This window comes from Hyperolius riggenbachi, chromosome 3 (genome assembly GCF_040937935.1).
Source record: "Hyperolius riggenbachi isolate aHypRig1 chromosome 3, aHypRig1.pri, whole genome shotgun sequence".
NCBI classification, from domain to species: domain Eukaryota; kingdom Metazoa; phylum Chordata; class Amphibia; order Anura; family Hyperoliidae; genus Hyperolius; species Hyperolius riggenbachi.
In genome coordinates, this window is record NC_090648.1 from 183500862 (window position 1) to 183523054 (window position 22193).

At 43.9% G+C, this 22193-nt stretch overlaps 1 protein-coding gene across 3 annotated transcripts in view; it reads right to left on the reverse strand.

The window, feature by feature from the left end:
- Window positions 1-22193, reverse strand: part of GALK2 (galactokinase 2) — a 306129-nt gene that overhangs the window by 214022 nt on the left and 69914 nt on the right. For all 3 annotated transcript variants that reach the window (XR_011030291.1, XR_011030292.1, XM_068275411.1), the window contains exon 4: window positions 20692-20782. Coding sequence is in view for 1 of the 3 variants with exons in the window: in XM_068275411.1 (XP_068131512.1) it covers window positions 20692-20782 (91 nt within the window). In the remaining 2 variants the exon portion in view is untranslated. The remainder of the gene's footprint in view (window positions 1-20691; window positions 20783-22193) is intronic.

Consider the following 22193-nt stretch of genomic DNA (forward strand, 5'->3'; position numbering starts at 1 on the left):
TCAGGCCAGAGGTATCGGTCCATCTACACCAGGACCACAAGACACAGGAACAGCTTCTTCCCCTCTGCGGTCAAATCACTGAACTCTCTTGATTAACTCCCATCTCCCACTACCATCACCTCCTCCCCCTCTCCGTAGACCGTTCTCCCACTACCAGCCGGAATCGTCCTCCTATGCATGTCTGCACTGCCGAAACCCCACATCTCCTTGGGGAAATGTTTTTCGTATGCAATTACTGTATTACTTTATAGCTTTTACCTGATGAATGCTACCCTGTTTATCTTTGTATTTCTACTGTGTGTCCTTTCCTGTTTTAAGCCCTGTTTTTGTGCCAAAACCAATTCTGGGCATGACCCAGTCGTGCTTGCCGAAAATAAAATGATTCGGATTCTGATAGTCACCACTTAATTTGTTCATATTGTTTGATCCACAATCAGACTGCAGGTAATCTTTACTACTGGCAGACATGAAAAAAAAACAGACAGCACCGACTGCCATTATACATAACCACACCCACTAGCAATGTGACAGACTAAGGCCCCGATTACACTTAGTTGGTATGCGTTTTTTTTTTTCTTCTCCATAGCAGTGCATTGTGAAAAAGATTTCAGTTAAAACATGTTAAGTGTGAAAGGTGCCATAGGAAAACATGGGACTTACTTTGAAAATCAGTTGTCCAGGGGGCGCATGCGCGGCGCGCTGAAGGAAGGAAGCAGCTAGATGTAGCTCCGTACTCGCCGGGCTACAAAAGCCGCTCGCAGGGGTATTCCGCACAACTTCAGAAGCCTAATTCTTCAGCCACCCCTTCATAAAGCTGCGGTGCATGTCCCAGAGGAAAAAGAACGGGGCTTCCAGGCGCCAGAGAGCTGTAACGGACTACTTTCTGAGGCCGTGGGATTCCAGCATGCCTTCCCAAGATGGCGACGCCTCACCCACGCCATCACAAGACTCCTTGTCGGAAGGAGGCGCGGACTGGACAACAGCTAAACCAGAACGGTCACGCTCTCTAACTAAACAGGACCTGGAGGACAGTTTAGAGCAAATGTACACCCGCCTCGCAGGTAAATTTGAATTGGAACTCAGGCGAGTGGATGCCTCCCTTACCCAAGAGATCGTGTCACTCGGTTCCCGGAAGGATGTTCTGGAGACCAAGCATGATGAGCTACTGGCCTCGCACAAAGCCCTCCAAAAAGGAACATCGTACTCTAAACGAAACAGTGCAAGCACTACAAGCCCAGTCAGAGGACCTGGATAACAGAAATAGGAGGAATAACCTCCGTATACGGGGCCTACCAGAATCCTATCAGGAACTTACACCCCACGTTATGGCCATCTTCCAGAAATTGCTTCCAGATACCGCAACTGAGGCCTTCATATGTGACAGGATCCACAGGGCTCTTAGAGTGCTGCCCCCACCTGAAAAACCACCCAGGGATATTGTCTTGTGCCTGAAAGACTTTTTAATAAAGGAACAGATATTAAAAGCGGCCAGATCTACTACTAACCTTCAATATGAGGAACATTCAATACAGATTTTCCAGGATTTGTCGCCCACCACGCTGGAAAAACGTAAGGCGATGAAAAATGTAACTTCAGTGCTCTCAAAGGCCCAAATCCGATACCGCTGGGGGTTTCCTTTTAAGTTGATTGTCACGGAAAATGGAACCACTCATTTTGCTCAGTCACCCAGCGATGGCAATAAGATGTTACAAAAATTGGGCCTACAAAGAGATCCTTCACCATTAAAGGGAGCAAGTCAGAAATCGCTCTCTCCTATCTGGTCTCAACACTCGCAAAGATCAAACAACCTGCCAGCATCTCGATCCTCCTCTCCAGATCCTCCGTGATGGATGGGTGATATCATCTAAAATTTTGTTTTCTGCTTATTTTGTCCTTGGTTATTCCAATGCAACCCAGAACTTTATATTTTTTTGCACACTCCAGATTTAAACCTTGCAGTGACTTGCTACGCACTTTATTTTAAGCATGTCTAGCGGTTTTCCCGAAGCCAGGCTCTGTGCATTTTGCGTTACCCCCCTCAGCCTACTCTTTTGGGAGGTTGTTGATTCTCAGGACTCTTCTCCCACTAATAAGTGGAGACGCAGCCTGTAGATTTAAAAACTTTGTTGTGTTTTCTATTCATTAATGGACTCGGTCCAGGTTAATATGTTTTACCAGTTTACATTAGTTATGATGTTTATTTTTATGCAATATGATCAACTACAGACACCTTTTTCCTATAACCTCTTTTATTTAGTGACTTGTTGCTCAGGACAGCCAATGGATGACATAGCCTCTTGCATTCCTATAATTCGCTTTTTTTACCCCCCATAAAAATGACACTAAACATTATAAGCCATAACGTGCAAGGCTTTAATTCCCCCAATAAACATAGGACTGCATTTCGTCAATACAAACAGTTGAAAGCAGATATCCTACTTTTACAGGAGACTCGCTTCTCACAACCTCTTTCCTGTGTAGAAATTTTGGTCGATACTACTATACCACGTATAGGAATAAAACAAGAGGTGTTGCCATCTTAATTAGAAATGGAGTTCAGTTTGAACTAAAAAGGATATATAAGGATCCTGAAAGTAGGTTTCTTATTCTCCAATGTACTCTCTCAGGCAAGGAGGTTACTTTATGCAATGTATATGCCCCACACTCGATGCAAGCTCAATTTTTTAAAGATTTATTTATTAGAATAGAAGGGTTTCAATCCAACCACTTACTTATAGCAGGGGATTTCAATTGTGTCTTAAATGCTTTGGTCGACAGAAGTTTTACCACTGAGGGAAGTAGAACTTTTCCTAAATCCCTACGACAAGCACTGAACACAAATCAGATGACTGACCTTTGGATAGCATTCAATATGGGTGACAGAAGTTATACTTATTATTTGCATCCTCAAAATTCATATGCTAGACTAGATCATATCTTTCTGTCAGCTGTTTTGATGACCAATGCTCAGTCCGCTGATATCCTGTCGTGTGCTTGGTCAGATCACCAAATAGTACTGGGTTCACTGAAAACATTAGGCACCCCATTTTTAACAGAGAATTGGCGTTTGAAGACTTACTATTACAAGACCCGGGCGTGGTGGGTGAGGCCCAGTCCATCCTGGAGGAATACTTTATCCTAAACAATAATGGTGAGGTGTCAAATACAACTCTATGGTCGGCCCATAAGGCTGTAATAAGGGGGACGTTTATGCAGATGGCCTCTAAACGTAAAAAAACAAAGACAAGCGAATATCCTTAAGCTTTCTAAGGAGTTGGATTTACTTTATAGAAAACACAGTGCTGATCTTGATCACAATACTCTAACTCTAATCAAAGATAAAAGATACGCCTTGAATCAAATACTTTCAGAATCCACAGAGAAAGCCTTGAAATTTTGCAGAGCTAAATTCTTACTTTACGGAAATTCAGCGAGCACTATGTTTGCGAGGAAATTATCCTCCTATTATAAACCCCCCCATTTGTATAAACTCCAGAATGGACATGGGTCGGTAGAGTCACTGCCTACTAAAGTCATGACTATCTTTGAAAAATATTATAGTGCATTATTTTCACCTGCTACTCATGTTGACCCGGGGATAGACGACTGGCTAAATTCCCTTCCTATACCTTCCCTCCCCGCAGACAAATTAGAAATACTTAATTCGCCTATCACAGATGAAGAAATTTCCACAGCTATCTCTTCATTAAAAACCTCCAAAGCAGCAGGCCCAGATGGGTTTACAGGCCAATACTATAAACTGTTTAAGGACATCTTAATCCCACAAATGAAAAGATTATATAATGATTCCCTACAAGGCAATAAATTTACTCCAGACTTAACACAGGCCTTCGTGTCACTCATACCTAAACCCAATCTAGATCATACCCTCCCACAAAATTATCGTCCAATCTCTTTAATTAATAATGACACCAAGATCTTCTCGAAAATTTTGGCCAGTCGTCTATCCCTGGTTATTTCAGATCTTATTTCTCTTCCACAATTAGGTTTTATACCTCAACGCCAAACCACAGACAATACCAGACTGGCATGTAATATCCTCCAGGACGCTAAATTATATAATCAAAGATACATAATGCTGAGTCTGGACCTTCATAAGGCCTTCGATTCAGTGTTGTGGACATATCTTAATAAGGTACTCTTCAAAATGGGAATTATGGGCCCCTTCTATAATGGGATATTGGCACTATACAGCAACCCCACAGCTAAAATAAAAATGCCTGGAATTTTATCTAACCCACTGTCTATAACGAGAGGAACCAGACAAGGCTGCCCTCTATCGCCATTATTATTTTCAATAGCTATAGAACCCCTCTCATTAGCCATATATAATAATTCGGATATTAAGGGTTATATGAAACAAGGAAAAGAATATAGGCTTATTTTATATGCAGATGACGCCTTGCTATTTCTTTCACAGCCGCTCACCTCCATGCCCATATTATTACCTTTATTGGACCGTTTTGGAGCGTTATCAGGTTTAAGAATGAACACATAAAAATCATACGCATTGCCAGTTAACCTGTGGTCAAACTATATAAAGCAAATTTTGACTTTAGATGGACCGAGTCTCATTTCCCCTATTTGGGTATACAATTGACCTCATCCTTTGACTCATTAGTCACAGCTAACTATATACCTATGCTAAAATCTATCGAACACACCTTGCACGAGTGGACGCGATATAGAATTTCATGGCTGGGTAAGGCAACCGCAGTAAAAGTGGTAATTTTGCCTCGTATATTATACCTTATGAGAGCCCTTCCTATAAACCCCTCGAAAACCATGCTAATGAAATTTCAGAAAGCTATTAATAAATTTGTATGGGGTGGGAAACCAGCGCGTTTTAAAAACATATATCTATACAGGCAACAGACAGACGGTGGGGTGGGAGTTCCCAATATCTTTTATTACTTTCTGGCAACACGCTTTTCTCAACAAGTTCAATGGTCTAGATCCCCATTGCAGACTCTTTGGGCGCAATTTGAGGCAGATTCTGTTCTCCCTTACAATATTCAAAATATCCCTTACCTATCACTCACACAGGCTAGAGGGTTGCTGGATCTTAATCTAATTGTGCACACAGATTTTGAATTATGGCATAAATATAGAGGAACTATGAAGCTATGCTCACCAAAACCCTCTCGCCTGTCATTTGTGGGTCACCCCGGGTTTCCATTAGCCTTTCAGAATAAGACCCCATTTGACAAATGGATCTCTCTGGGACTCACTACCTCAAATAGGTTTTGGATCTCAGACAAACTTTCTGCCTTTTCGCTATTTCAGTATAACTATGGCATACCTAATTGTGAATATTTTCATTATATTCAAATTCGAGATTTCTTTCTTAACCACTTGATGACCCAGCCTTTACCCCCCCTTAAGGACCAGCGCTGTTTTCGCTGATCAGTGCTGGGTGGGCTCTACAGCCCCCAGCACAGATCAAACACCAGGCAGAGCGACCAGATCGCACCCCTTTTTTCCCCACTAGGGGGATGATGTGCTGGGGGGGGGGGTCTGATCGCTCCTGCCTGCGTGTGGCTGGCGGGGGGGGGGGCAACTCAAAGCCCCCTCCACCACAGGATTCCCCCTCTCCCTCTCCTCCCTCCCTTCCCCGGAGATCGGAGGCTGCACAGGAACGGATCTGTCCTGTGCAGCCTCTAACAGGCTCCTGCCTGTCATGTGACAGCGTTCCCCGGCCGCTGATTGGCCGGGGATTGCTGATCTGGTACAACGCTGCTACTGTTAGCAGCGTTGTACAAATGTAAACAAAGCGGATTATTTCCACTTGTGTTTACATTTAGCCTGCGAGCCGCGATCGGCGGCCCGCAGGCTATTCACGGAGCCCCCCGCCGTGAATTGACAGGAAGCAGCCGCTCACGCGAGCGGCTGCTTCCTGATTAATTAGCCTGCAGCCGGCTACGCAGTCGCTGGTCGTACGGCGTCGCTGGTCCTGCAGCTGCCACTTTGCTGACGAAAGTTAGGAGTACCCGGTCGGCAAGTGGTTAAATCTACGGCCCCTTGGGAAGGTACAACTGCACTTTTTATGAGAATTGGTATTTTAGTAATGAACCACTGACGGGCACTATCTCCAGGCTATATATACATATGATAGATTTGCAGCAAGAACAAAAAAACCAAACTAATGACAGACTGGGAGGAAGAACTCCGGATAAATTTAGATCTAACTCCGTGGCGTGCATTAGCACAAAATCTGCTGACAGCAACTTGTACTCCAATGATAAAGGATACGGCATTAAAATTATTCACAAGATGGTACAGATCCCCTGAGAAAATACACAAGCTCTTCCCCGCAGCCTCTCCATTATGCTTTAGGGGCTGTCAAGAAAATGGCACACTATCCCACATTTTTTGGTACTGTAATAAAATTAAACCGATATGGGACATTTTGCAACTCAATCTCTCCGCTGTCACTTCTACTACTATAAATATTGAACCTAAGCATGCTTTATTATTTGCACCTAACCCTGCAGTCCCAAAAAGTATAGAAGGATCTATTATGCTGCAATATGTGCAGTTTTATGGTCAGTAGTCCGACAGTGGAAGCAAACAACTATCCCTAATAGCTTAGTGATGTCAAGATTAGAGGATATTAGACTAATGGATTACCTATATAGCATAGTACATGATACTAAACTTAAATCTCAAACGGATTGCGTGTAGGGGAATAAAATAATTATGGGCTTCAATGTATAACGCTCTAGTATATCAATTGGCTGTCCTGGGCTTTGTAAGACGGGATATACGTCTAATATTGAGGTGTCGACATTTGATATTATACCAATGCTTAATGTTCATTATGTTCTGATGTAGCATACGACTTACTTTATATTTAGTTTGAAGTATTAGTAAATGTACCTACAGCACTTGGTTTATATGTTTTATATGATAAAAGTTTTAACCTTGTAATGCACATAATCTTTTGCAAATAAAAACTAAGTGAAAGAAAATCAGTTGTCCTTTCAGTTATAACTGAGAGCAACTGAATAAGTGTAAAAGGGCCCTAAGAAGGAGATACTGGTTGCTTGGCAGTTGGAAACAGCTGTACAGCTTTTATTTCCCACAATGCAACAAGGTTCAGAGATAGGAAACTGTCAGTGACATCAGACTATGGGAAGGGTTTCACCACAATATCAGCCACAAAGACCGCACTGATGCACTAGAGAAAATAAAGATTTCTCAAGGGAAAAGGTTCAGGTAGTACAAAAGCTAGCCTAGACACGAGGTTGCATAATAAGTAGTGTTTTTAAATTCCAACCATCCTCACGAAATAGACCCATGATGGTCATGTCTGTTGTGAAACCTCTGTGTCAAGTGCTCCGTATTCTCAGTTTGATTTACCTCCTCAAGCTATTCTTTGGCTGAAGGTGGAGATTGAGATTTCCAGTGTCTAGTTATTATAATTTTGGAGGCATTGAACAGGTGAACAATGACTGATCTCCTATACTCATTAACTGGCCATGGGTTGCAATGCAGGAGAAACAAATTCAGCATCAGGAATATCAGGGGGCATAAAATCTGTGACATCATGAATAGTTTCCTTGACCTTAGTCCAAAATCATGTTAGTTTATTGCAGGACCAAAAAAAAAAAAAAAAAAAAAGATGTAAAAGATCAAAATGTTCTATTCTACACCTCCAGCCCAGTGGTAAAATATTGAGTACTTCTTACCCAATTTGGCCTGGGTACGGTACCACCTAGAAAATATCTTAACAGAAATTGAAGATTTATGTGTTAATATTATTTTTCCCCGTTGGGATTCTGTGAATTTTGTTGTAAGGTCTCTCTCCCATTTTAATCAAACATTATCAGTTGAATTCTGGCAATCAATAAAGAGAGAGTATATTAGTGAGAGACAGCCATTGGTGGGGGCTTTATCCAGATATATATTTTCAAAAGGTGTGAGGGACTTGCTGAGTTCCTCTTTAGATCCAACTGCAAGTAAAAAGTGCTAAAACTGGATCCAGCTCCGATGAGGAGGCACCTAAAACTCACTGAAGATCAAAGAGAGGGGGCCAGTCTCCACTGGACAAAAGAGGGTATATGCCCTTGGTGGCATCCCCTCCCTCCAGTTAAAGTAAATATGAGAGGAACAACCTAGAGGAAAATACAGCTTGATCAGTAGGGGCATCACAGGAGGTGGCCAAGGAGATCATTGTTGTTTTGTTCTATATGAGGAGAACATTTTTTAAAGAGGAACTGTAACGACAAAACGGCCCCTGGGGGGTACTCACCTCGGGTGGGGGAAGCCTCAGGATCCTAATGAGGCTTCCCACGCCGGCCTGCGTCCCTCGGGGGTCTCGCTGTAGCCCTCCGTACAGCGGTGACGCAATATTTACCTTCCTGGCTCCTGCGCAGGCGCTCTGATGGCTGTCGGCGCCGAAGTAGGCGGAAATACCCGATCGCCGTCGGGTCTGCTCTACTGCGCAGGCGCAAGTTTCCGGCGCCTGCGCAGTAGAGCGGACCCGACGGAGATCGGGTATTTCCGTCTATTTCCGTGCCGAAAGTCGCCACAGCGCCCCCGCTGGAGCCAGCAAAGGTAAATATTGAACTGACAGTCGGCACAGTCGCCGGCTGTTCGGAGGGCTGCGGCGAGACCCCCGTGGGACAGAGGACGGCGTGGGAAGCCTCATTAGGATCCCGAGGCTTCCCCCACCCGAGGTGAGTACCCCCCAGGGGATGTTTTTCATGTTACAGAGTCTCTTTAAGGTGTAAGATATTAAAGTCTATGCCACAGCCTTCAGTCTAATAAATTTGCCTATACAAGGAATAATGTGTAACAGGTGTTTCGTGATTTATTTTTTTTTCCCATACAATCCCATATTTTAGTCGCTGAACTTTTATACCAGTCAATAATATGTACAGGAGATGCAGATGCTTGAAATCAGGGACAGCCAATTCCAAATAAAAATATGCTGCTCTCAGCTTTTGATGTTACCTACAGTGGTTATTTTAAAAAAAAGTTTTCAAATTCCTTTGAGCATAATTCTTTCTAAGGTTGCTGCGAGTTGCACAGTGTGCTTAATAAACCAAAGCAACAGTTGTCTTTCAGAAGTACTCTACTCATTTCTCAGAGCAATCAAAAGTGGAGAAAACTGGTGTAAAAGTGGATGAGATCATTCTAAACACTGCTTTACTTATGCAACATCTTTGCTTCAATTTTCCCACACTGATTTTGATCAATCTGGCCTCAAGAGAGGGAGGCGTGTGTTGATTACCCATGGCAACCAAAATAATTAGAAAAACAGAGAAGGAGCAAACTGACAATGTAGATGGATACACAGGAAAAACTTAAAGAAACTTAAAGTAAGAGGGATATGGAGGATGACATATCTATACCCTTTTAGGCCACTTTTATACTTACTACATCATGTCAGTCTGCCCTGCCGCAGTGGCCATTAATGTCTATGAGACATGTCACAGTAACCATAGTGTGATTAAGTGTGATTAATTGGGGCCACTCCAATTTCCTTGTCAACGCAGTCTGCCGCAAAGAACAAAGTGCTTTTAATGGTGTGGTAGGCTTACACCGCACACCAATTACACTACACAATGGGCCTGATCAAATTCACGTTTTCTCCTACATTTATTCCTAGGTGAAATGTCATATCTTATTAATAAAATGCCCTTTAATCCACCAGATCCACCAGCAAGCAAGAAAATGCTCAGAATAATTTTAACAGTATTTTTTCACCCACTTTTTGGTACTTTTTCAATTGCAGAGAGCTGAAAAGCTATTTTAAATAGAAGATGTAAAATTATCTCCTAGGTGAATTTCAGAAATAAAATCTATTTTCTACATTACAATAATAAATAGCATCCTTTTTCCAGCTGCATGATGACAAATATAAAATATTTTACATTTATTGGAGGAACACCTCCCCTTCCTTTCATATTGCTGGGATAGAATCCGGCAAACTGGTGGTGTAGGAGGTGTCTGGCAAAGGAGGAATTGCTAATGGCTGCCACCTGTATAACCCTAGTTATGAAAAGAGAAGGGTGAAAAGCATGCACTGAAATGCTCATAGGCTTGAAGGAGTTATAGTAAAGTTTCACAGCGCAGGTATACTCTTCTCAGTAGTGTATCTCTCCACTTCACCACCTGTATGCACTCAATGTGCAGATAAAGTAAACAGGGATGCTTTCAGTGGATTATACTGATTCGTTTATTTCTGGATAAAAGACAGTACAGGCAATACGAGGTGGGCACTTACTTCTAGAGGGTCCTAATCCACTTAGGACCCTCCCTGGCTGATTACGCTTCCCACTCAAAGTGGTACTCAGACCTCACAACTCGATCCTGTTTCCGTGCTGCCCGCTCTTGTCCCGACTAGTTTCGGCGATTGCCGTCATCAGGGGATAAACCTCAGGTTTATCCCCTGATGATGGCAATCGCCGAAACTAGGATGTGGATGTGAGGATTTATCCCTACACAGCAGCAACTTACTCTTAGTAAATTGGGGTGCCACGGTATTTATCTTGAAAAAGGCTTGAAGGAGTGTTTATTTATCTTTGTATGTGTCAGAGTGCTGCAACTAAATATTTTGTAACTCAATTTTTATTAAGAGGTTCAGAGTATAAACAGGTTTTACAGGTGTACAGAGAATATATATCTTCTAAGAGAGTATAGCAGATAGATAAACATACCAAAAGTGACAAATTATTCCATAAAACCCAAGAAAAATAATAAAAAAGAGAGAGAACCACTTTTCTTTCTTCTTTTTCCTTTATCTAGTGTAGAGCCATAAAAGAATCATATAATAATTAAGGTAAGAATTAGTACGATAACCCTTTGCATGAATAACATAATGGTATGTCCTATCCTAGTAATCATTTCAACAGAGTAAATCGGGATAAAGGGGCTAGACAGGTAATCAGAGAGGAGGGGGGAGGGACTTAAGATTCAGAGGCTAAGTCGAAATTAATGTCCCAGAAGTCCCAAGTGCTACGGAATTGTCCTGCGGAATCGTTGACCACGAAGACAGGTATTCCATTATCCTGGTCCTGCGTATGCGAAGGATAACCGCCTCTAGGGTGGGGGGGGGGTGATTATTTTTCCAATTGGCCGAGATCTGCAGTCGAGCGGCAGTAAGGATATGATTTACCATTCTCCGAGAGTGAGAACGAAGCCCCGGTGGGGATTTACCCAAAACATAGACCCATGGATTTAGCTGAATCTTTTTCCTAATAACTTTAAAGATCAAGTCCGCCCGCTATGGACTGCCAGAAACCCAAAATTTTGGGGCAAGACCAGAATATGTGGGCCAGGGTCCGTCTATTACCACATCCCCTCCAGCACTGGTCTGAGGTAGTTGGAAATAATCTGGATAAGAGTACAGGGGTATAATACCATTTGAACATTAATTTATATATGTTTTCCTTTACAGTAGTGCATATGGAGGATTTTCTGGCATTGTCCCATATGCTTTCCCAATCAGTATAATCTAAAGATTCATTAAATTCTTCCTCCCAATATAACATATAATTATGGCTTGCAGGTTGTTGGGAGCCCTTCAAAGAGAGGATACCATACAATTTAGAGATAGATTGAGATGGTCTCTGAGTTTCTAGAGTCATTTTCTCAAACTCAGTGAGAGGGGGTAAGTTATTGTTGGATATTCTGGAGGCAGTGCACGAACGGATTTGTAAATATGGAAGGAATGAAGAAGATGGGAGTTGAAATTGTGACTGAAATACTGAGATTGGGAGAAAAGAGCCTGTTGAGGGATCATAAAAATCTTTAAGATAAAATATATCAGGGTTTTCTGAATGGCGTAAGATAAACTCAAGTGCTTCCGCAGGACAATTGGGAACATCTCTGATTCTTTCCAGCGAGGTGACCTCCCCCCTTAGACCAAATTTTAACCTAGCAGAGTCCCAGATTGTTTTAGTAAAGCGGACCGTGGGTAATGCGGAGGGATAAGATCTATATGGTGACCCATTGTGCCAAAGCATGGAGCCCAGTGAACCAGGGTGGACTGAAGCTTGTTCAATCTGCGTCCATTTATATCGTAAAGATTTAGCTGACCATTCAATAGCGTGTCTTAGGTGGGAGGCCATGTAGTATAGCTTAAAATTAGGGACTGAAAGCCCACCTCTGGTCCTATCGGTCTCCATGACCGAAAAAGGAACTCTAGGTCTCTTCCTTTCCCATATAAATCTCCTGATATCCTTTTGAAATCTGTCCAAGACCTTCGAGGGGACCCTCACCGGGAGCGTCTCAAAGAGATACAGCAGGCGGGGAAGAACATTCATCTTTACTGAATAGATCCTCCCAATCCAGGAGATCCCGTAAGAAGACCAGCGGTCCAGGTCACGTTCAATCTGCTTCAGCAGTGGGGGGAAATTAGAACCATACAATGTGGTGTAGGACTTAGTGATATTAACACCCAGATATCCAATAGAATCTTTCTTCCATCTAAAAGGAAAGTGTGACTTCAGGGAAGAAAGGTCTGCCTCAGTTAGGTATAATGGGAGAGCCTCAGTTTTGTCTGGATTAATTTTGAAACCAGAAATCTTTTCGAAAGAGTCTATCAGCTGGAGTAAATTAGGCAACGAGATCAGGGGTTGGGAGAGAGTCAGCATCACATCATCAGCAAACAATGTTACCTTGTAGTCAAGGTACACACCCCCTATGTGTATGCCCTTGATATCTTGTGCTTGCCTAATAGCCGCCGCTAAGGGTTCTATGCACAGGGCGAATAATAATGGGGACAGGGGGCACCCCTGCCTGGTTCCATTAGAGAGGGGGAAAAAGGAGGCAGATGCCAAGGGGATTTTCCTTGCCATTTCTACCCCACCGTACAAAGCCATTATGGAAGACATAAAGCTACCCTGAAAGCCAAACCTATCCAGTATTCTGAACAGATAAGGCCAAGCAATCCTGTCGAAGGCCTTCTCCGCATCCAAACTCAGGAGCAGAGAAGGCCTCCGACAGGACCCCACCACCTGGATCAAGTCTATAACCCTACGGGTGTTGTCCCCCGCCTCTCTCTGTGGGATGAAGCCCACCTGGTCTCCATCCACCAGAGAGGCAACCACTTCATTAAGGCGATTAGCTAAGATCTTCGAAAAAGATCTTGAGATCAGAATTCAATAAAGATATTGGGCGGTAGCTCTTTGGATCAAGAGGGTACTTCCCATCTTTTGGTATAACTGTCAATAAGGAGCGTTTCATGGATGTGGGGATAGGGGACCATCCATGAAGGAGTTAAATAATTTCACCATATAGGGGATCAAGATATGTTAGAACCGTTTGTAATATCTATAGGAAAGCCCGTCTGGGCCAGGTGTTTTCTTATTAGGCAATTCCTTTATAACTAAAGCCATTTCCTCAAAGGTGATCTCAGAATTCAGACCCAGGACTTGATTCTCAGAAAGCTGAGGTAGTGTAGTATTATTCATGAAGGCTTGAAAGCCTTTACCTGTATAAGAACTAGTCCCCTCCCTGTGGATATTGTAAAGATGAGTGTAAAATTCCTCGAAGTTCTTGGACACATGATCAGGATCAGAAGACACAACACCCCCAGAATTTCTTAAGGCATAAATAGTTCTGTCATTTTGCTCCTTACGTAGTCTTTTCGCTAAGAGAGTGTGCGCCTTGTTGCCTTTGTCGTAGTAGAGCTGGCGGGTCCAGATCAGGGCCCATTCAGCTGCAAGAGTTTGTGTTTCCTGCACTTTAAGTTTAGCCGTCTGCCACGCTTCATAATGAGCCTTAGAGGGATTTAGTCTATATCTACCTTCAGCTTGTTTCAGTAAGTCTAATTTCCATTGTAACAGGGCCTGGGCTTCCTTTTTCCTTTTAGACCCTGCCCCAATTAAACATCCCCTGATATAAGCCTTGTGCGCTTCCCATAAAGTGGACATCTGTGAAACTGAGTTTGTATTTAGGGAGAAGTATTCATTTAGGTCTCTGGTAAGGTTGGTAAGGACTTCATCATCCTTCAAAAGGGTTTCATTCAACCTCCAGTGGCATAAGCCTTTCCGGTGGGGACCCAAATCCAATGACAAGGAAATAGGCGCGTGGTCTGACCACGTAATAGATTGTATGTCAGTAGAGGAAATCCTGATTAAGCTTTTGGATATAAAAAAAGTAATCCAACCTACTGTATGATTGGTGGGGATGGGAAAAAAAAGTGTATGATTTATCAGTTAAGTTTTTGATTCTCCAGATGTCCACTAATTGGAGCCCTCGCGTCCACCTCCTAAATTCTCTTGATAGGTGATCAACCTTAACCTGTGTGTCTTTATTTTTAATAGGAGTTCTATCCAGCATGGTAGAGTGTACTAAATTAAAATCACCTCCCAGAAGCCATTCTGAAGAGCGAAACCTCATCAGTTTACTCCGTAATTTTTTAAGGAATGAAATTTGATTGGAATTTGGGGCATAAATGTCACCTATAAGGATATCCTTACCCCCCAAAATCCCCTGTATGAGTAAGTAATGGCCAAGGGGGTCTGGAGCACCTTTTGAACCTGGAATTGAAAGGAATGCTTGAGAAGTATGGCAACCCCTGCTTTTTTCGTTTTACCTGAAGCATAGTAAACCTTTGGATATTCTTTAGATGTCAGCTTAGGATGGTCAGGAGACTTAAAATGGGTCTCCTGCACCATGACCACGTCAGCCTGAAGGCGCTTACACTCTCTCAGCAAAAGTTGTTGTTTTAGAAGGGAGTTAAGCCCCTTAGAATGAATTGAGATAATTACCACCATTCTAATGTACATATAGAAATGCGTAATTGAATACTAGAATTAGGATGATCAGACATACATTGTTTTCGACATATACTTATCAAGGGTGAAAACCTGTACTGTAAAGGATCTAACCTAAAAGGATTAAACATAAACAAAGTAAACAGAAAATAAAACATCTGTAGTAAACCTTCACCGCATCCAATCCACATGGATGCCGTACTGCCAGAGTCCTGCCAAGCTTGATAGATTAAGCTCGAAAGCATAGTGTGATAAGGCATTAGGCAGTAAGGTGGGAGAACGGGTTTCAGCCCGAGACGTAGGTTGGTGTGTCCGAGCCGCCTTCAGTGAGAAAGGAGTCCCAGGAAATACTGAGGGAAGGCAATAAAGGCATGAGAGAGTCAAGAAAATGGGTCTGGTGAGGCCGGGTTTGAAACTGTTTCCGAAGGGGACCCTCTACGTCCCGTATCAGCAGCGGACGAGTCCGGTGACATCCTTTGTCTGCTGGGGGGAGATGTAGTAGCCGGGGTGGAGTTTTGCTGAGGCGGAGAGTCCGGGGACTTCCCATTAGGGCGCGAAAGTCCCAATTTCTTAAAGAACTCCGGGGCCTCATCAGGGTCTTGCAAGATGTAGGTGCGGCTATTTCGTGTCACTATCAATTTAAAGGGGAATCTCCATTTGTAGAGTACACCTGCTTCTTTAAGAGCTGAAGTGAGTGGGCGAAGCTGGCGTCTCTTCTCAAGGGTGACTAGGGAGAGATCACTGTAGAAGCTTAGTGAATTCCCCTCAAAGTTTATCGTGGCCATGTTTCTGGTGACATCTAGAAGGGCCTCCTTGCTCTCAAAGTAAAGGAAACGCATGATGATGTCCTTGGGTGCTTGTGGGTTCCTTAAGGAGCTTCCCAGGGCCCTGTGGGCTCTATCTAGGCGCCACATTTCGTCAGATTGATCAGGGATTAAATGTTTAAATAGACGGAGCAAGTAATCACGAAGGGTATCTGTAGTCACAGAATGAGGGATTCCCCTGATGCGAACGTTTTGGCGTCTGTCTCTATTTTCAGAATCTTCTTGAGCTAGCCGAAGAAAGCGTATGTCCGCTTGAACCTGAGTCTGTTCATCCTCCAAGAGATTCTGCTTAGTTACGAGGTCGTCAGTTTTCTTCTCCAGTGCGCTCGTGCGTTCACCTATGGCAGCAATATCAGTCTTCAGCTCCTTTGTAGCAGATGTAATCAGCTTGTTTATATGTGCCATCAGGGAGTCTTTCTGGCGAGTCAGTAAGAGTTCCATGCGCTCCGCAGTGAGAGGGGATGCGGATGCCCCAGTTACAGCCTGAGGAAGATCTTTTGCCTGTCCCAAGGAGGCGCCATCTTGGGAGGCCTGTGTGTCACGGAGAAATTTCTCCATAGCTTCAGCTTCAGCCTGATGCTTCTTCGCTTTCTTTGGTCCCATCAGCGTTCCGGGACACTGAGAAAGGTATCCCCGATAGTATATGCTTAATAGCAGCCCTCCTAGGAGGATAAGTCAGCGGCGGTAAGAGTGGAGCTCAGAGGCACACAACCATCCGGATCGAGCGGTAGCCACGCCCCCCGCAACGAAATATTTTGAATTAAAAAAAATGTTTGGTTTGGGTCTGCTTTAAAGGACAACTGTAGCAAGAGGGCTATGGAGGCTACCATATTTATTTCCTTTTAAACAATACCAGTTGCCTGACAGCCCTGCTGGTCTATTTGGCTGAAGTAGTGTCTGAATCACACTAGAAACAAGCATGCTGATAATCTTGTCAGATCTGACAATAATGTCAGAAACACCAGCCAGCCTCCATAGCCCTCTTGCTAAAGTTGTCCTCCAAACAATGCAAATTGCCTGGCCATCCTGCTGATCCTCATTCTCTAATACTTTAGCCATAGATCCTGAACAAAAATGCAGATCAGATGCTCTGACTGAAGTAGGACTCGGATTATCCTTTAACCACTTTACCCCCACGCGTACGAATTTCTCCGTCCCTTTTTCCATCCTTTAACCCTCAGGGACGGAGAAATCCGTACTTTCCGCGTTCCCGCCGCTGTCCGCGCTCCCGCTCGTAAACACGCCGCCCGCCGCTAGTAAACACGCCGCCGCCCGCTCGCCCGGAGATCAATGAACGGGAAAATCCATTCCCGTTCGTTGATCTAAGCTCCACAATGATCCGCTGCTCTCCGATGGGCAGCGCGATCATTGTGAAAAACACACACTTACCCACAGGGGCGTTTCTAGGGTCCTTGGAGATCAGTGGCACCTGTGGGCACCAGGCGGGGAGGTACATGCGGCGCACGCAGCGCGCCGCGGCAAAAAATGGGCGTGGCCATGCGGTGAGTGGGCGTGGCCATGGGTGGGGCCAAATGTACATGAACTTAGCAGCGGTGTAAGCTACGGATAACGGGCCTGCCCATCGAAATATTGGACGGAGCCCCCTGTCTTTTATTTCGATCATTTACAATCAGTATAGGCATAAATCAAAGATGTATACGCACATACAATTTTGATTGGTCAATCACTGACCCCCAATTTCCCACCCCCGTGCAGTAAGTGGGCCAACAGACAATGAATTTTATGAACAGAGCTAAAATTGGCTAATCAAAATTGCATGTGTGTACCAGGCTTTACAGCTAATACTGTACATACTGAAAGTAGCAGGGATCAGCATACAATACAGCTGGTTTACAATCAATAAAGGCACAGAGTAACACCTTACACTGTACACACTGGAGGTAAATCAGCACACAGTGCAAGCACTAGAGAACAGCGTATACTGTACATACTGTAGGCAGCAGAATTCAGCACACTGCAGCTAGCGTGCCAAAAATATGACGATCACGTTGTGCGGCGTGCTTATCGCGCCGCACCAAAAAATGGGTGGGCCATGGACCAGAATATAGGTGTGGTAACGGGTGGAGACAAATTTACATGAACCTAGCAATGGTGGGACATCAGATTAGGACAGTGGTGGCGAACCTTTTCGAGGCCGAGTGCCCAAACTGCAACCCAAAAGTCACTTACCGGTATCTATCGCAAAGTGGCAACAGCAATTTAAACTAAATACTGTACAAACGTTTTAACTCATACATGAACATTATGGAAAATCCAAGTTGAAAATAAACTGTGAAGATAAACAATTTCATCCATCCTACTCCTGAAAAATGTATTCAATTTTTTAGAACCTCCCAGTTTTATTTTCTGTTTTAAAACGCTAAAAAAGTAGGTTTAATGCTATTGTCTCATATGATAAGGATTCAGCTTTTCCCAAAGTCTCGCAGTTAGCAATCATGTGACCCCCAACAAGACATATTCAGCAATCATGAGGCCCCCAACAAATCAGGAGGCCCCCAACAAGACAAATTCAGCAATCATGAGGCCCCCAACAAGACAAATTCAGCAATCATGAGGCCCCCAACAAATCATGAGGCCCCCAACAAGACAAATTCAGCAATCATGAGGCCCCCAACAAATCATAAGACTCCCAACAAGACACATTCAGCAGTCATGAGGCACATAAATAGACAGCATTTCACATAAATAGGCAGAATGCCCCCTTAATATGGTAGCCCCCCCAAGTTAGGTAGTGAGTGACAGGGACCCCCAGGTTAGCTAGTGAGTGACAGGTGCCTCCAGTTAGGTAGTGAGTGACAGGGACCCCGATAGTGAGTGACAGGGAGCACCTTTAGGTAGTGAGTGAGTGCCAGGGAGCCCCTTTAGGCAGTGAGTGAGTGACAGGAAGCCCATTTAGGCAGTGAGTGAGTGCCAGGGAGCCCCTTTAGGCAGTGAGTGAGTGACAGGAAGCCCCTTTAGGCAGTGAGTGAGTGACAGGGAGCCCCTTTAGGCAGTGAGTGAGTGACAGGGAGCCCCTTTAGGGAGTGAGTGAGTGACAGGGAGCCCCTTTAGGGAGTGAGTGAGTGACAGGGAGCCCCTTTAGGGAGTGAGTGAGTGACAGGGAGCCCCTTTAGGGAGTGAGTGAGTGACAGGGAGCCCCTTTAGGGAGTGAGTGAGTGACAGGGAGCCCCTTTAGGGAGTGAGTGAGTGACAGGGAGCCCCTTTAGGGAGTGAGTGAGTGACAGGGAGCCCCTTTAGGGAGTGGGTGCGTGCCAGGGAGCCCCTTTAGGGAGTGGGTGCGTGCCAGGGAGCCCCTTTAGGGAGTGGGTGCGTGCCAGGGATCCCCTTTAGGGAGTGGGTGCGTGCCAGGGAGCCCCTTTAGGGAGTGGGTGCGTGCCAGGGAGCCCCTTTAGGGAGTGGGTGAGTGACAGGGAGCCCCTTTAGGGAGTGAGTGCGTGCCAGGGAGCCCCTTTAGGGAGTGGGTGCGTGCCAGGGAGCCCCTTTAGGGAGTGGGTGCGTGCCAGGGAGCCCCTTTAGGGAGTGAGTGACAGGGAGCCCCTTTAGGGAGTGAGTGACAGGGAGCCCCTTTAGGGAGTGAGTGCGTGCCAGGGAGCCCCTTTAGGGAGTGAGTGCGTGCCAGGGAGCCCCTTTAGGGAGTGAGTGAGTGACAGGGAGCCCCTTTAGGGAGTGAGTGAGTGACAGGGAGCCCCTTTAGGGAGTGAGTGAGTGACAGGGAGCCCCTTTAGGGAGTGAGTGCGTGCCAGGGAGCCCCTTTAGTGAGTGAGTGACAGGGAGGCCCCCCCTCTAGCCGCCGCCGCTCCCCCCCTACCTCTCAGCAGACCTCAGGATCAGCGGCGACCCGACCAGATGTACGAGCGGGCGCTGGACGCACCCGCTCGATATGCGGAAGTGATGTCACTTCCGCATATCAGTGCGGGCGCTGGGTCCTAGCGCCCGCACGATTGGTCGCCGGCTCGCCGCCTGATCCTGAGGTCTGAGACGAGTGTCAGTGACGCGGCGGCTGGAGGAAGCCGCTGTCCTGACAGAGGGGGCAGTCTGGCGGAGATCCGTGGCACCCCAGGAAAGATTGGGGGCACGTGCCCCCCTAAAACAGGGCTAGCGACGCCCCTGCTTACCCAGCCTCCAAGTACTTCCTCCAAGCTTCCGGAAGGACGCTTGGAGGTCGCATGAAAACAAAAAGTTACTGTGGCCATCTTGTGGCCAAATAGTAAAACTACACCCTAAACATTTTTCCCATACAAATAAATTACTTTTACACAAAAAATTAACTCATTACCTCCCACACTCCCAATTTTTTATTTTTTTTGTAATTAATAAAAAATTAAAAAATGTACAATAAAAAAAATACATAAATAGTTACCTTAGGGACTGAACTTTTTAAATATTTATGTCAGGAGGGTACAACACTGTTACTTTATAAACTATGGGCTTGTAATTAGGGATGGACGCAAAACTGAAAAAAATGCACCTTTATTTCCAAATAAAACATTGGCGCCAAACATTGTGATAGGGGCATAATTTAAATGGTTTTATAACCGGGACAAAAGGGCAAATACATTTCATAGGTTTTAATTACAGTAGCATGCATTATTTAAAAACTATAATGGCCGAAATCTGAAAAATTATTAATTTTTTTCCCACATTTTTCCTATTTTCCCATTAAAACACATTTAGAATAAAATAATTTTTGGCATAATGTCCCACCTAAAGAAAGCCTAATTGGTGGCGGAAAAAACAAGATATAGTTCATTTCATTGCGATAAATAATAATAAAGTTATAGACGAATGAGTGGAAGGAGCGCTGAAAGGTGAAAATTGCTCTGGTGGTCAGGGGGTAAAACCCCTCAGTGGTGAAGTGGTTATGGGACAGTATAAAATAAACTATGGAAAGGACAATGCACACAGCATACTGATGAAAGAACATATAGAAAGACAGTTAATCCACTAAGGGGTTAAATAAATAACTGTAAATGATTATGGCTGACAAATAGGCTACATTACAGGTAGGAAAATGTGAACTTTGACTTTCATACATGTACCCTGTGCATAATTTGCATCTCTGATTTTAAATATCTGTAATAGAGAATATTTACCTGCACTCCTTTTAGTCCACAAAGAAAGTAATTATGCCACAATGGTTTTGTCTTATCAATGTAAATGTCATGCACAGAAACAGAGAAGTCCCTGTAAATAGAAGAGCAGGTTAAGCTGAAGTTTGCGTTGAAGCTTTAAGCAGCTCTTTGCTGCCACATGCTGGTCACACAGAGTACAATATTCAATATTACATAAAAGGAAAAAAAGTATATAACTAAAGGGAAATACTTCTTGATTAGGGATGGACAATGAGATGCAAATAATTCAGAGTTGAAGCAAAGGTTATGCAAATTGTATGTAAATAGCTGCTACTTGAAAATGAGCAAATCAAGCATTAGTATTTGATTTGCCTGTTTTCAAGTTGCAAACATTTGCATAACATAAGCATAGAATTCTGCATTAGCTTGGAATTATTTGCTTTTCACTGACCATCCCTATATGCCTGATCTAGGTGGAAACATAGCCACTATAGAAATAAATATTTGACAGGTCTGAGTTTATTCTATGAGGTAAACAATTTTCTCATTTATTTTGTTACATACATAATTTCTCTGGAATCAGACAGAAACAAAGAAACAACATACACAAAATACATTTTGACTTCTTAAAACAGAAGGAATTTGCCAAGTTCATTTTCACATAAGCAAAAGGCAATATCCATAACGCATCACTTCCACCAGTGAAGAGGGGCAATGCAAATAATTTTGTTTAAAAAACAAAAATAACTACTGTATATAGGCTATATCATCTAGTTTGCATAGAGCTGTTTTGGAGTGCCTTGGCCTTAATATTTGCAAAGTATGAAGAAAAATGACTATGCATAGGGCTTGTGGAAGTGGTGCAGTCGTAGATTACCCAGCCCAATTATGTGGAACCAGACTTACCAGGATTTTTGTTTAATACTAGGCCTATAGTCGGCACGCTGCACGGATCAAAAACTGATTTGTGTAAGGCCTCTTGCACACTACAGGCTTGATTCACTAAACTGTGATAACTCAAATATCACACATTCAAATATATATCACACCTTATCAAAGATATCACACCTTATCAGAGTAGCATAGCGAGCGCTACGAACCCACAGGGGCTCAGGGCAGGACGAGTGCCATTGCCAATTAGCAGGCATTAGTTTTGTAGCACTCGCTATGCTACTCTGATAAGGTGTGTTAACGTTGATAAGGTTACATAGTTACATAGTTACATAGTTACTTTGGTTGAAAAAAGACATACGTCCATCGAGTTCAACCAGTACAAAGTACAACTCCAGCCTGCTCCCTCACATATCCCTGTTGATCCAGAGGAAGGCGAAAAAACCCTTACAAGGTAAAAATTCCTTCCCGACTCCAGATGGCAATCAGATAAAATCCCTGGATCAACATCATTGGCATTACCTAGTAATTGTAGCCATGGATGTCATTCAACGCAAGGAAAGCATCTAAGCCCCCTTTAAATGCAGGTATAGAGTTTGCCATAACGACTTCCTGTGGCAATGCATTCCACA